Source organism: Adelges cooleyi, unplaced genomic scaffold, assembly GCF_023614345.1.
Source record: "Adelges cooleyi isolate 19-005CV unplaced genomic scaffold, UGA_ACOO_1.1 ACOO_flye_CR_arks_rails_tigmint_CR_PRNA_41, whole genome shotgun sequence".
Lineage (NCBI taxonomy): Eukaryota > Metazoa > Arthropoda > Insecta > Hemiptera > Adelgidae > Adelges > Adelges cooleyi.
The window spans coordinates 1,249,644-1,263,566 of record NW_026096090.1 but is presented as its reverse complement, the minus strand read 5'-3'; the positions used below and the strand labels follow the sequence as shown (position 1 = coordinate 1,263,566).

Sequence of the window (13,923 nt, the reverse complement as noted above, 5' to 3'; positions counted from 1 at the left end):
ATCAAATTTTAGTCAAGCCGGGACAGTTTAAGGCGATATACTCAAAACTAAATTTCTTTAAATTATTCACTCTATAATAGAATTGATACATTTTAAAACTCAATTTGATACGACCTATAACAATAGGACAAAATGTTTTCTGGATACAACTATTATTGGTCCTCTATAAAAATGTTCGGTGCGGTAATTGTCTACCCTCAGACGGTTCGGGGCATCAAAAAAGCTATCAGGTGGTCAGTTATTGTGCAATAATAATATAATATAACACAATAAAAATGGATGTGATATTATTATTGACAAAGTTATTCACAAAGTTCGTTTAGGAGCGGCTCATCGATACTATGGATTCGTAGGGTTTACATAAATCATTAATGGTGTTATTATTGAGGATTTCTATTTGTATGTACGGTGAGTATTATTTTAAAATCAAATAAATCAGCGGTTTACTATTGAATCATTACGGTGAGTAATGAAATTCCACAAATTGTGTACCAAATAAAAACCGGTATTATAAATAATAATCGTTCGGGACACTATATTGATGGTATTCGGAGCACAGGGCAAACGGTTAGCGACAATTCTTGGCCAGCGCATTTTGAGAATTGTACGGATGCCGGTCAGATATACATATATATATATATATATATATAAATATAAACACTGTGCAAACGGAGATGAAAAGTTTTCGCCGTCGGAATGTCTTCGGGGCACGAGCCGGATAATATCATGCTGTCACCAAGATATTTTATATGGCTGCAGGGTTGTTTAACATCCGTCTGCTCTCGGTTGATCTAATTAATCACAAATAAAATCAGACCGAGATCAAATAGAAGTATAATGACATATAACATATTATCGTGCTGAAACACGAACATTAAAGTGCACCCAAAAGTTTGGCAACGCCCATTTCTGCATTTAGTTTATATTTTACACAGTTGATTTGATTTCAAACCGGGCGTGGTTCGCCGTGTAGCCAAATTCAATTGCCAAATTTCCTATGGTAAACGTTTTGAATAATAACGTTCAACGCGCGATCCATTTCATTAAGTTTAAATTGCTCAACTCGGTCGAAAAAAATTAAATGTCGTGTCAAAACGTCCTTCATACATTTACTTATACGTTGTGCCATTCACTCGGTTGACAGGTTATAATTTGCATTAAAAAGTTTTTTGAATTTTTAACCGGCTGGACTTTGAAATCCTACTTTAAGGTTATTACTTATTAGCCTTCTACAAAAGAAAATGGCTAACTTGAACTACAACCAACATAAATAGTCTTCCAAGCTGATATTTTTGATAACTAAGCATCACAAAAAAAAAAAAAATTGTTGATACGATATGAGAAATACGAATAGATTAAAAGAGAGCACCATTTCTACAAACGCACACCCGCAGAATATTTTATATTAATGTTAATAAATTACAAATTAACTAACTATGGTAAGTTTGAAATATTTTATAATGTATAAAAAAAATAATAACTAATAATTGAGTTTTTTTCTGACAAGAAATCATACTGAAAACCAACACAATGTCTAAATTAAAAAAAAAAACCTCTGTAACAGTTATATCCTCCCCCGCGGTCACGCCACTGAACGTTGATAGCGCGCAATAATCAAACACTTTGTGTAGAATTAAGACAATCGAAAATATATTTCAAAAACTATTCCAGGTACTTACACTTAGGTAATCGTCGTTCAGTAAAATTTTGTGCGAGAGCTTGACATTATTGTTACTACATTCTTCATATGATTTTTAATTTACTCCCCCAAACTAACCAAGTAAAATACTTAGACCTCAATTTTGACAAACGCCTAATTTGGAAAGATCATATAGCTGAAAAAAGAAAACAATTAAACATCCGACTTCATCTACTTCGCCCTCTCTTAACGTTCCAAACTTAATCTTAAACTCAAAAGTCTCATCTACAAATCTCTCCCATCTTTCCACAATGATATTACGGTATCCAAATCTGGGGCTGTGCCGCTCCATCTAACATCCAAAAAATCCAGTCGTTTCAATCCATTTGCCTACGCACACTCACAAATTCCCCTTGGTATGTTTCTAATAAAACGCTTCATTCTGATCTCCAAAACAATATCGCCAAAACTGCCTACCAAAAACTTCATAATAAATTCATCTCTCACCCTAACCCTAATATACACTACCTATATTCTAATCATATCCCTGATAACCCGCCAAGAAGATTAAAAAGGAAATGGTGTAGAGACCTCCTATAAATTATAACAAAAAAGAATTATTTGATAAACTAACTCAAAATTCAAAATAGGTAGCTTCATTGGGTGCCCCCTACAGCTGCATGTTATTCAAGCTATATTATTAATTTTTTTTTACTGTTGTGCATATATTTTGTATAGATGTAAATATTCAATATAAATAAAGATGAAAAAAATGATTTTTAATCAACTCACTACGATTACAATCATCCTACATGTTATGTTAGTATTGATATGTATACTATGTCTCGATGCAGCCCATCCACTGGGCAGTCAGCTTGATTCGTTTTTAATAAAGCTGTTTCTCAGTCGATCAAACTACTAAAGGAATAGCCGACGTCTTAGCTGACCGGGAACCGTCCAGGGGCGTGGGAAAACAAGAACAGGCCATCAAGGCGAGCGAAGGGGTGGTATGTGCAAGCTAATAAAGCCCATAACGTCGATTTCCGAAGGTACTACGCCGCACGAGCTTTGGTTATTCATGTCGATTGGGGGTACACTGGGAAAGTGATTATGCGGGTCTGAAACCGTACTACACGCCAACGAGACAACTGCAATAGGTATGCCTATACGTGTATATATGTATATATATATATATATATATATATTGTCAGTAGGCTAAAAATCTGAGCTCTCGCTTTCTGCCAGCTGTGCGCGGGGCGAGAGAGAGCGAAAGTGGAAAGTTGCTGCTGCCGAGGCCGACAAGCTGTGCCCGGGGGTGAGAAAAACCCACGGCTCGGCGGCTCCGTTAATCGGCTTAAATGAAACGTATTAATCGTTTTAGCGCTGCGCCGTTTTGACCGAATTAATATTTAATTTCTACAGCAAAAAGGTTTTCGAGGGGAGGGCCGCCGAGATGTGTCCGCTTGTTATGTATAATAATAATAACAATAATCATAACGATAATGATATAATATCGCACGCAGACGGTGGTCGACGGCGGTGTTCTCCCCCCCCCCCCGCCGTAGGTATATCGATCATCCCGGCACGGGCGCCGGGGTTAAGGGTGTATACGCCACACACATAGGTGCATGTACATGTATATAAAATTATATACATATATACATATATACATATATACAGGGTGATTCACTGACTATGAAGCAGTCGGTATCTTAAAAGGTTTTAGACTACTTTAAATTGTTCTTTTTTTATGCTTTCCCGGTTATTAGTTAGCCTGTTATGCGTTAAAACATTATAAACTTTAGCCTTTTAAATGGCAACGTATAATATATTTTATCAACTTTTTCGATTAAGAATAATTTGTTGGAAATTTTGACTGGTCGATAACTAGTTATGGATAACTACTTTTAAAGTTATCCAAGTATAGCATTAAGACGGGATGTAGAGTGCGATAGAGTAATGCGTGCAGATAAAAATAATACTACACTACACCCTTACTCCCAGCCTAAATAGTAAATTTTAAATTTCAATCATTTTAAAGGTTTAATTAACCAAAACCGGTTATCGACCAGTCAAAATGTTCATCAAATTATTCTTAACTTGAAAAGCTAGTTAATATTTACGTAACCATTTGAGTTTCAAAAGTTGATTGAGCACTGAAAAAAACAAAAAAAAAGGTAAGCATTTAGTAATAGTAAAGAATTTTAAAATAACATAAACAAAAGTGTCTCCAAAAAGGAAAACAAAAAAGTTTCAATTATTTTAAAGAGAAAATATGGTCTTACCCTAACAGAATCACTCTCTATAATATATAACACACCTATCGTACATACTATTTAAAAAACTCAAGGCGATAAGGTTTATTACATATAAGGGATGGGGTTATATTTTTCTAAAATAAATTTAAATTGCGCATACTATTTACTATAAAAGTTTTAAAAAGTGGGCATGACCTCCGCTGCACGAAAGTACATAGGGGAACATGGATATGTCTTAATATACAAGTATTATAGGACCTAGATACTTTTTGGTACTTTCTAATATCGAATGTTTTATCTCTAATCTTTAACCTCTTATTTCTTACCTCGCCTTCAGCATCCAGCTGGGCTATCTTAACATACGGCCTGACCATCTCTTAACTCTAATCTCTATTTTCTCTAATCTATTATCTCTAGTCTTATGTATACTCGGTAACGTTCAGCGTGATGCCCGCACGCACAGACTTTCCGATTGACCCCCAGCCCGATAACATATCCATATTAATAAGGTAATCATTTTAAAAAGTCTCATAATATCTTCCGAGATCTCGACTGGTTCATAGTAAGTGAATCACCCTGTATACATAGTAAATTTATTACATACTATACATACAAGTTATATGCATTGAAGCTATGTGTGTGCAGTGTGTGTGTGTGTGTGTGTGATCGGGTACACCGACAAACCGCTAAAACGTCTGGGGGGGGGGGGGGTGGAGGGCGAGGGAGACGTCGAGGGTGATGTTGAAAAATGACGGTGTGCGCGCGTACCTGTGTTATTAAATTACTCGTTATATTTTCCAAGCGTCGGCGGTGTCTGTCCCGGGTGAAATTTGTCCGAGACCAAAGCTAACGGCATAAAAAAATTGAAAAAAAAAAAATCATAATAAAATCGACGTCGAAAAAAAAACCTAACGCGTACGGGGCGATAAAAAAAAAATTCCATTCTATCGGGAAACGGTTATGGGATAAACGACTCGGTTAAAGGCACATACAATAGATAGGTTAGGTACGAGCGTCAAAAACGTCGTCACGCACATCCGATGTAAATTATTGGATTCCGCCCCCCGATAAGGGATGATAGATAAAAACAAAAAAAAAAAACAAAATGTTTATAATATAATATAATACATACTGTGTACCATAAAAGCCATCCATTTCGTGAGTATGACGGGTTTTTAACATATCACGCGTTACCGTATAAAATATATTAAACATTTTATAAAAATAGTTTTTTTTTTTTTTTGTTAAACCCGATGACTCATCTAATTCCCTTCACGGCGCTTCATCATTAGAGCTCATCCATCTTTGCTTTTTTTCCCCAGCAAACTGCCGTACACCCCCTCGAGCCCGTTTATGTAGAGGTTTGTTGGGAACAAGAACAAAAAAAAAAAAAACAGTAGCTCGAATCTCAAACGTACCTAAATATCATAATATATATTTTTATCGCGTTCCCTAAACGGCGATTCGATACGACGTTTTGTCAACAAAAAAAAAACTCTGACCGGAAGCTAAGAAAGTTTTACAATAATAATAATATGATACCTACCTACTCGAAAACCCCGCGTAGGACAGTTATACTTATATATATATATATATATATAAATAATGATAGTAATAATAATTATATTATTTTGTTGTGCGCTCGGTCGGGCTTAATTAGATTAACCGACGAAGTCGACGGCGAATTACACAACAAACTTCGACGTATAATTTGGGACGGATAAACCTAATTAAACGATGATGTGCCACGGTCGGGTCGTCGTCATCGCTCTCTCTCTCTCCCCGCCCTCTGCCCCAAAAAAGGGTGCGAGGAGATCCCTAAAGTCTTGGTGAGAATTAGACCAGCGTTTCGTATCTCTTATCGCCGTTGTGAAAGCGCCAGCTCGCTCGTTCGCCGTTTAATTGAATTTCCTTGTAAACGCGGCGTACGCCAGATACATATTATACTTAAAAGTACATGTATAAGAAGACTGAAGAACTCTATCCGATTGCGGTGTAGACGTCAAGGCACTACTGGCGAGGTGATCAGTACTTGTTATATTATTACAGTGTATATGTATAATACATAATAAATGGAGCTGCTATAGATTCGTTGCTAGTAAACAATAGTTATTACTATTGGGATAGTGTATATAAAAGATTTCATGATCATCCGTCTTGGTTTCTTCCATCGTGCAGTGTAGTAGAGTCGCCTTAGAACCGCAAAACTTATACAATAATACAGAATACACTATAAGTACACTATATGTGTTACCTACAACCTTAAATGTACACAGAAAAATATTTAATAATATTCATCTTCAGCGAGATTCTAAGAGATGGACGTCTGTTTGAAAAAACCTAATATATTTCTAAATAATCGCAGTTGACGCTTCGATGCGAATCTGTAGATTGTAGAAATATTGATAAGAGTATAGTCAAGACAAATATGTGTTTAAATTTGTATTTTTAGTATTAGATAGTGCATACGGCTTATTAACAAATAAATTAAACAATGTTAGACAAACCAATTTCTGTATATTACTTATAACATATTAACAAATTAACGGCACAATACGGCAGTACAAAAACGGCTAACTGACTACAACTGTTGATCACTAGCGTGGTCACTCCTGACCAGTGTTACCAATGTTTTTCATTGCTAACAGGCTAGAGTGTATCATCTATTCTATCTATTTTACCTCACAGTTCGCTGTCGTTGTTAACAAGTGGCAATCAATAATGCAAAACATTTTCGGATACCTGTTGGCAACCCGGAAATTTGAATACGGTCAAATATGTGATTTTTGGCGTTTTTATCGATTTTGAAGGGTGGTGAAGTGGTGAACATATTTAATTTTTGCCAAATACTTTATTTGGCCTTTTTATAAAGGAATCGGTTCAGCAGTTTGGAAGATATTATGGACCCAGACAAAAATAAAAACACTTAAAAAACAATAATATCTTCACAGCTTCACATCGAAACTAAAAGAATATTATGGCTATTTATTTTTTAAACCAACAAAAATAGTAATAAGAATCAAAGCGATAAAGAAGTCACATTTTTTTTTGAGAAAAAAATCAAGATCACCCATAAAACTCATTAGTCATACAGTTATAAATTGTTTTTTTGTAATGCTTTACTAAAATGACTTATTTTTGTTTCCATCACTTCATAGTTCAAGTTACATATACAGATTAATCGGGATTTTTTTTTTTTTGTAAAAATATAAAACAATTAAAGATTGTAATCCTCATACCGAACGAATTTGTATAATATCATAATCAATATAATGAGTATTATGTTATCATAACTTTGAATTACTAACTTAAATAACAAAGGCTAATGCAGTTGAAATCAAAAGAGGAATTTTGTCTAAGTAAATAATAAGTACATATTATATTAAGAACGGTGCTCGAGGAGGATATGAATTTATATATAATTAATAATAGAAATTAAACCGACTTGTCTCCTCTCGGCAGATAACTGCATTCACAACGACACTGATTAATGATTACATTACTATTGTCTATTGATAACATAATAAAACCGAGCTGTAACCTCACTAACCAGCTATGTTTACTTATTATACGCGCCCTTCTGATATCAGTTCAGCCAAAAACAATATCCCGGGTGTGAAACAATTATAAATCATAAACATATAAAAGGCGGCAAATTTAAATCGACCAATCAGAGAACATCGGTCGTGTAGCAATTACGGTACATTAATATGATAACCGAACTTTGTTGCGCATTTGCCAAACAATTTTCATTTTGATTGTTAGTTATCACTTTTTTTAAACTATTTATTTTATACCACTGTATTTTATTGTTTAATAAAATACGTATTATACGCATGTATAATACAGTATAATACAATTTGTATTATACAATTTACATCGCTGACAACGACTAAGAAAATATTTGTCAGAAAACATATTTCGGACCATGGCTAGTTTGTACACCTTACGTGCCCGACAATTGGTCTTTTTTAAAGAAAAATAGGTTCCGATTCGATCAAGGCAAAAGTGGGCTTCGAGGGCCCGAAGCTTTATACAAGTCTTGTCTCGGTTAAGGTGATAAACGAGACGTGAAATTGTGTTTGGCGGTTTTATTAGAAACTACACAACCTCGACTGTTGACGCTTTGTGTCACTCAACTGTAAACAATGACATATAATTCATAACTCACTTTTGCCTTTATCCAGCCGGATTAAACCTAGGTCTTATATAAAAACCTATATCTTCTTCAATCATCCTCATCATATGTATGTATATATTACCTATTAATATCGATAAATTGTAATCTAGTTTATCGATGAAAAGCAAAACAAACGATCAATTATGAATTCAGTATTAATGAACACTTCCTACTTGTTTCAACGTTGCTATTTCATTTTAATCGTTGTCTATGCGAATGAACTGCCGTAGATTTTATCCACATTGTCAGTTGGCACTAATCCAACGTAAAGTATAGTATTGCTTTTCATTGTATCGAATTTAAACCGATTGAACGTTAAATTACAAATAAGTACTCGCATAAACACTAAACATAATTGGTTTTTAAATTATCACAAAGAGTTTATTAAGTTAGGCCCAATAAGTTGCTACTTCTTATACTCAAATATTTAATATCTTTAATTTAATAATTCTTTGACAAATTTTTTTTTAATGAATACAATTACGCTCATTTCGCCTATCTATACATTTTCTAAGGATCACTATCTACCTACTTGGAAGTGATTGAATATCTAAATCTCTCTTGAAAATAAACAGCTTTGCAATTGATTCGTTTATCCGCCTCGCAATAAGTAAATTTGATAACTATTTTTCGTAGCATTTCGTACAGGTATTTTTAAACTAATTGATCTAAGCTAATCGTCGAGTGCATGCAGACTACTGAAATCGACGTTTAAGGACAGTTGTCTACCAATAATTAAAGTAAAATGTATAAATGCTTCGACCGAAGAAGTCTGAATTTCCATTAGGCGGTAGAAAACGTACGCATATATTAATATAAAATATGTGCGATAACGGTATTTAAATATGAAAAGGATCGTCGAGAAATGTGTGTGAACGTTTGGTAAAGGTCGAAAAAATCGCACTGGCGGTTGGACAAATAAAGATTATGCGCAAGTACTAGTACTGTGCGCGTAGATGAAAACGACATAATACGATATCCCACAAAGGATTATTATAATAATATAGTGATGAACACGGTGTGTGGTTGTCAGTGACAGAACAAGTAAGGCATATGAGTCTACTCGAGCAAACACGTGTAAAGGTATATTATATTTTACATTGTTCGTCCGCATCAGAGTTTATACTCTATAAAGATATTTATGTATGCATAAAACCGACAAAGGTCTCTGCGGACCTGAAGCAGCATTTCAGTGTAAAAATTTAATTGCAGTCAAATTATGTACTAAATATGAATGAATGCGTACACCGTTTGGTCAAACGGCATTGGGGGAAGGGGCGGGGAGCGATCGATAAATATTTAATAGCGGTTGCAATTATATATATACATACATATATAGCGACGCTATAAAGATTATGCAAATTGCCCGGCGGCTATGTTTAAACGCTACATAATATTACAATAGTAACACGGGAACGATGATAGTATTATTGCCAAAACCTCGTGAACGCAGTGAATCGATCGACCGTAAACCCTTTAATCAAACCAAAGCGACGTAACCAAGACGACCTTTATCCATTTAACATGTGAACCCTATGATCGGTACAACGAACCGTCCTCCGTCGGTTGATGCTTAATGAAATTCAATTCGAGACGTATACCGATTTATTCGCCGAACCCTTATATCGCCATCAAACGTTTCACGTCATTATTGCAAATATTTTTATTCGAGTAAAAAGCTCCCCCCCCCTCCCCTCCAATAAGCGCAGCAGTTAATCTCAAGACACTTCCGTCGGATTGGCAGCACAACTAATTCGTATATAATATACACACACACACACACACAGCTCTAACAGACCGCCGATTATTACCGCCTATTATATTATCATTTGTGTTTATAGGTTTTTTTTTTTTATCACACAGAAGATGACACCGCACTATATCGCGTGCGGTCATAGTATTTACGGTGGTATTTTTTATTCTATTTTTTTCCCCTACACGAGAACCCCACAGCGGACGTGACCGACGGAAACAGCTCGTCGGAGCCTGTCGATGATGACGGGCCAAGAGAAAACGCCACGTGGAAAGGGTTTTTTTGTTCCTTCCATTAGTTTTATTCAATTGGATTACTTATCAGATCCTGAATACGATCCGAAAATAACGCGACACTACCTCAGAGCACGATATTACTTAAAACCGTTTTGAGTTTCGATTACGTATCGGTCATTTCCAGTCGCCGCAGAGACGATTTCTTTGCCATATGTCGGTGACATTTTGGCAGATAAAAAGCTCCCGGCTCTTTGTATTGTACATATATATATATATATATGTATTATACTTTTTATCGGCACACTCGCAGTAGCATTCACTGAAGCGAAAAATCAACATTTACCTTCCTACCTACTTACCTAATACACGTCAGTGTAATATAAAAATATCGCTTTGTGGAAAACGGCAAAAAAAAAAATACATAATATATATTTTTATTTTATTCATAAAAAAAAAAGAATCGTCTTGGGCCCATGTACGTGACATCAGTATTTTGCTTGCGGTCGACGGGGCAATTAATTGTAAAATAATGCCTAATATAGAAAATCTTCCTCTTTTAAACTAACACAAAAAATATTTAAATCTGATCGCTGTAGTTGAGGCGTGAGACATTTTTCCGCACAGCACGTTTTTTGGAGCAAAAAAACATGCCACGTTGGCAGTAGGCATCTTAACGGGAAAATCTCTCACGGTTTTAATATTAAATTGTTTTTAATTCGGTTATTTTCTAAAAAAAAAAAAAAAAAGAGGAAAAGACGCCCCGATTTTGAATTTATTTGTTTAACCATTCAACAAATAAAAAATCTCTAGACTGTGATATTTTTATAAGGTTCCGCTTATACACATATAATCAATTTTATTTTAGGGTATACTTTTAAGGCCTTATAAAAAACTTAAAATTCACCAGATGTGAATCACTATTTTATATTTTGTACCCGAGACTACCAAATATTTTTTCAGTTGACTTAACATTACCATTTATCATTAATTTCTAATGATTACCAAAGATTTTTGAAAAAAATTGTGTACACTGATACTAATAGTATGGTTTACCCTCAGTAATTTACTCTATGAACAACCGATTTATAAAATATTGTAAATAATTGAATTTTCAAAGCCGTTGGAGTTTTTTTGGCAATAATATTAGCAAGATATTAAAATAACTATTATTTGTTTTGCTGTTGCAGAGGGATGCACGTTTCCGGCCCGATGGGAAGGCGTATGGTTTCAGTCCGGCATCCGGCAGTCGATTATCGTGCAAGCTAACCGGTTCAGCATCAAAGGCAAATGCATCGAATCTGACAACGATAAGTTTTTGCTATCTGACGAGTAAGTTTCAATTACACATAATTAATAAGGCGTTAACCCCGTCGTTGAGAGAGATATCATTTGTTGTTTGTTGAAAAATAATCCGCTCACTTTGCTCTGCAAAAAAAAACCAACAAAAGAAAATAATGATATGATTTTTTGGGACATAAGAAATGTATTTTAAAAGCAATGAAACTATATAAAAAAAAATGACAATTTTTAATTCAATCTACAATCGAAATATTTACAAGATTCCTTAAACGAGTAACATGTGGGTACAAACAAATTGGATCTATTCAAGAGTTGAAAAACCTCAAGTTGAATGAACTATTAAATTAATTTTAGCTAACAACCTATGGCAATAAAATGATGCATTCATTACTTTAAAACCAACCGTTATACACTTACCTACTTAAATCTATAAAATATACCCTGGGCAAGATATTGAAAACGCATCGTCGGTTGACATATCGCCTAATTCTTTTTCACCATGTGGATAAATGCCTCTGCAATTTATATGAGTTTAGTTGTATGATCCAACTACGTAGCATAAACTCCAGACAACAGATCAAAACTCTTATGAACATTCAATAAGCGTGAAAGCAATATGATATTAGACATCTAGGCTCATTGAAGTTGTCAGTCACCACAGCATCTCCTAAGGAAACCCATTACTTTCAATAATTTTCTGAAGATAAAATCGAAGGTCAATTCCAATATTATTTCAATTCTTAGATCTCACCACTCGGTTCGTGGTTTTTTATAAATCGATTTAAAACAAACTAATTAAAATGCACTTAAACTGCTCGTGTTCTTCAGTATTGTTCTCTATTACCAAGTTTGACAATAGTTTAGTGGTCATACTACATAAATTATATATTATGTTAATGCAAGTCTGCTGGTAAATAATTGTATAAACTTTGAAAATTAATAACATGTTTCGGTTACGGTAAATCTCTTCAATTGTGTTCCGAGTACGCGACTTAAAGTTCACAGACGAGATTATAAAATATTTTAAGGAATTTCAACGAGTTCTTCGTTGTATACATTGTTCAAACTACGCGTTGGTTGTTTAACGACGACACGTGTTTAGGTTGGCAATGTCGACTCAGCAAATCAATTTTACTGAACGAGGATTTTACCGAGTTCTGAAAGAGTACATAAAACGTAGTCTTTATGTTTTGAACTTTCGGTATTTTTTTTTTATTCTTTTGATCTTTACAGAGTTGTTGGTTTAAAACGCGGTTCATAGAATGTTTTGCTGAAAGATTATACTAAACTGACAAGTACTCGAACGCGTTGCGATTTTTTTGTTTTCTTATGAGTTTTCGAGTAAAGGGATGCAGTAGTTAGGTAGGTTTTTTCTTGTATTTACATCCATCTTCAAGTAAACAGCCCTCGAAGAAATATTCGACCATTACTCTTTATTGTGTAGCTATATACTATATTTACATAACTCAACAACTATGTACATGTGTTGTAATAAATATACCCGTTCACATCAAGAATTCTACAATATACCGTTACTAAACCATATACTTAGTATCAAAGACGATACCCTTTTGTACAGTTTTTTTGTTATTTTACAATTACATTTGTAGCTCTGTAGGTCGTTTTTTTTTTTTTAATAGAGTTCTGGCTAAATTATAATATTGAAAAGGTTTATTTGAGCTGAGCCCAAAGTAGAAGTAATTCGACGAATTATAATAAAATATTCGAATTGACAACAAGCAATGTAAATAAGTCGGTACATAATCAAATAAATTCCGGACACGTTTTGTTTGTTTTGTGAGCGCAAACTAATTGATTCAGAACTAAAAACGTACATATTATTAAACTGACTAAAACCGTTCGCCAAATACGAGAGATTGTGTCATACTTAACGACTACTCGGTTAAAACTTTCGACTTTAGTATACGTACTACAAAAGAATAAAAAAATAATATAATTTTGAAATATTTTTATGTTTTATTTTTATAGATTTAACGCGTGGCTGATAACTTTTGGAAACAATCTGTTCATTTTTTAAAAGTTGTCTTGATTTCAGGAGTGGGTTTTTAATTTTTTAATTATCAGACACTTTTTTACAGTTGATCTGTAATTAATAGACAACTATGACAATTTTTCAACAAAACTAAATTAAACAGACACGTTCATTCATCAATATAATGTGTGCAGATATTCGATTGTTTTAATAATTTAAATACGTTATTATCAAACTAGGACTGTGATTTAAATAATAAGTTTAATAGTCTAAAAACTCTTAAGCTTTTCCAACACCGAAATAATTCCCATCGACATGGCATACTTGTTAGTATGGGCAACCCCACTCAATTGTGTTAATTTGGATTTTTTCAATTTCCTCTGCGCATTAATGCTGTTGTTATGATAAAATTATTCTCAGCGCGTTCTGAGAGTTCCGTACAGTCGTTGTAATCATAATAACACGTGTCCTTATGAAAATTCGAATTTTCACTCGTGCGAATCCCGACCAGGCGCATCACAAAAGGTTCGATTAGACATACATAATACAATTATAACCGTGAGAG

At 34.2% G+C, this 13,923-nt stretch overlaps 1 protein-coding gene across 5 annotated transcripts in view; it reads left to right on the top strand.

Annotated features, from left to right (window-relative positions):
- LOC126841905 (uncharacterized) overlaps positions 1 to 13,923 on the top strand; it is a 158,185-nt gene that overhangs the window by 123,317 nt on the left and 20,945 nt on the right. For all 5 annotated transcript variants that reach the window (XM_050578681.1, XM_050578679.1, XM_050578678.1 and 2 more), the window contains one exon: positions 11,254 to 11,395. In XM_050578681.1, the coding sequence (XP_050434638.1) occupies positions 11,254 to 11,395 (142 nt within the window). The remainder of the gene's footprint in view (positions 1 to 11,253; positions 11,396 to 13,923) is intronic.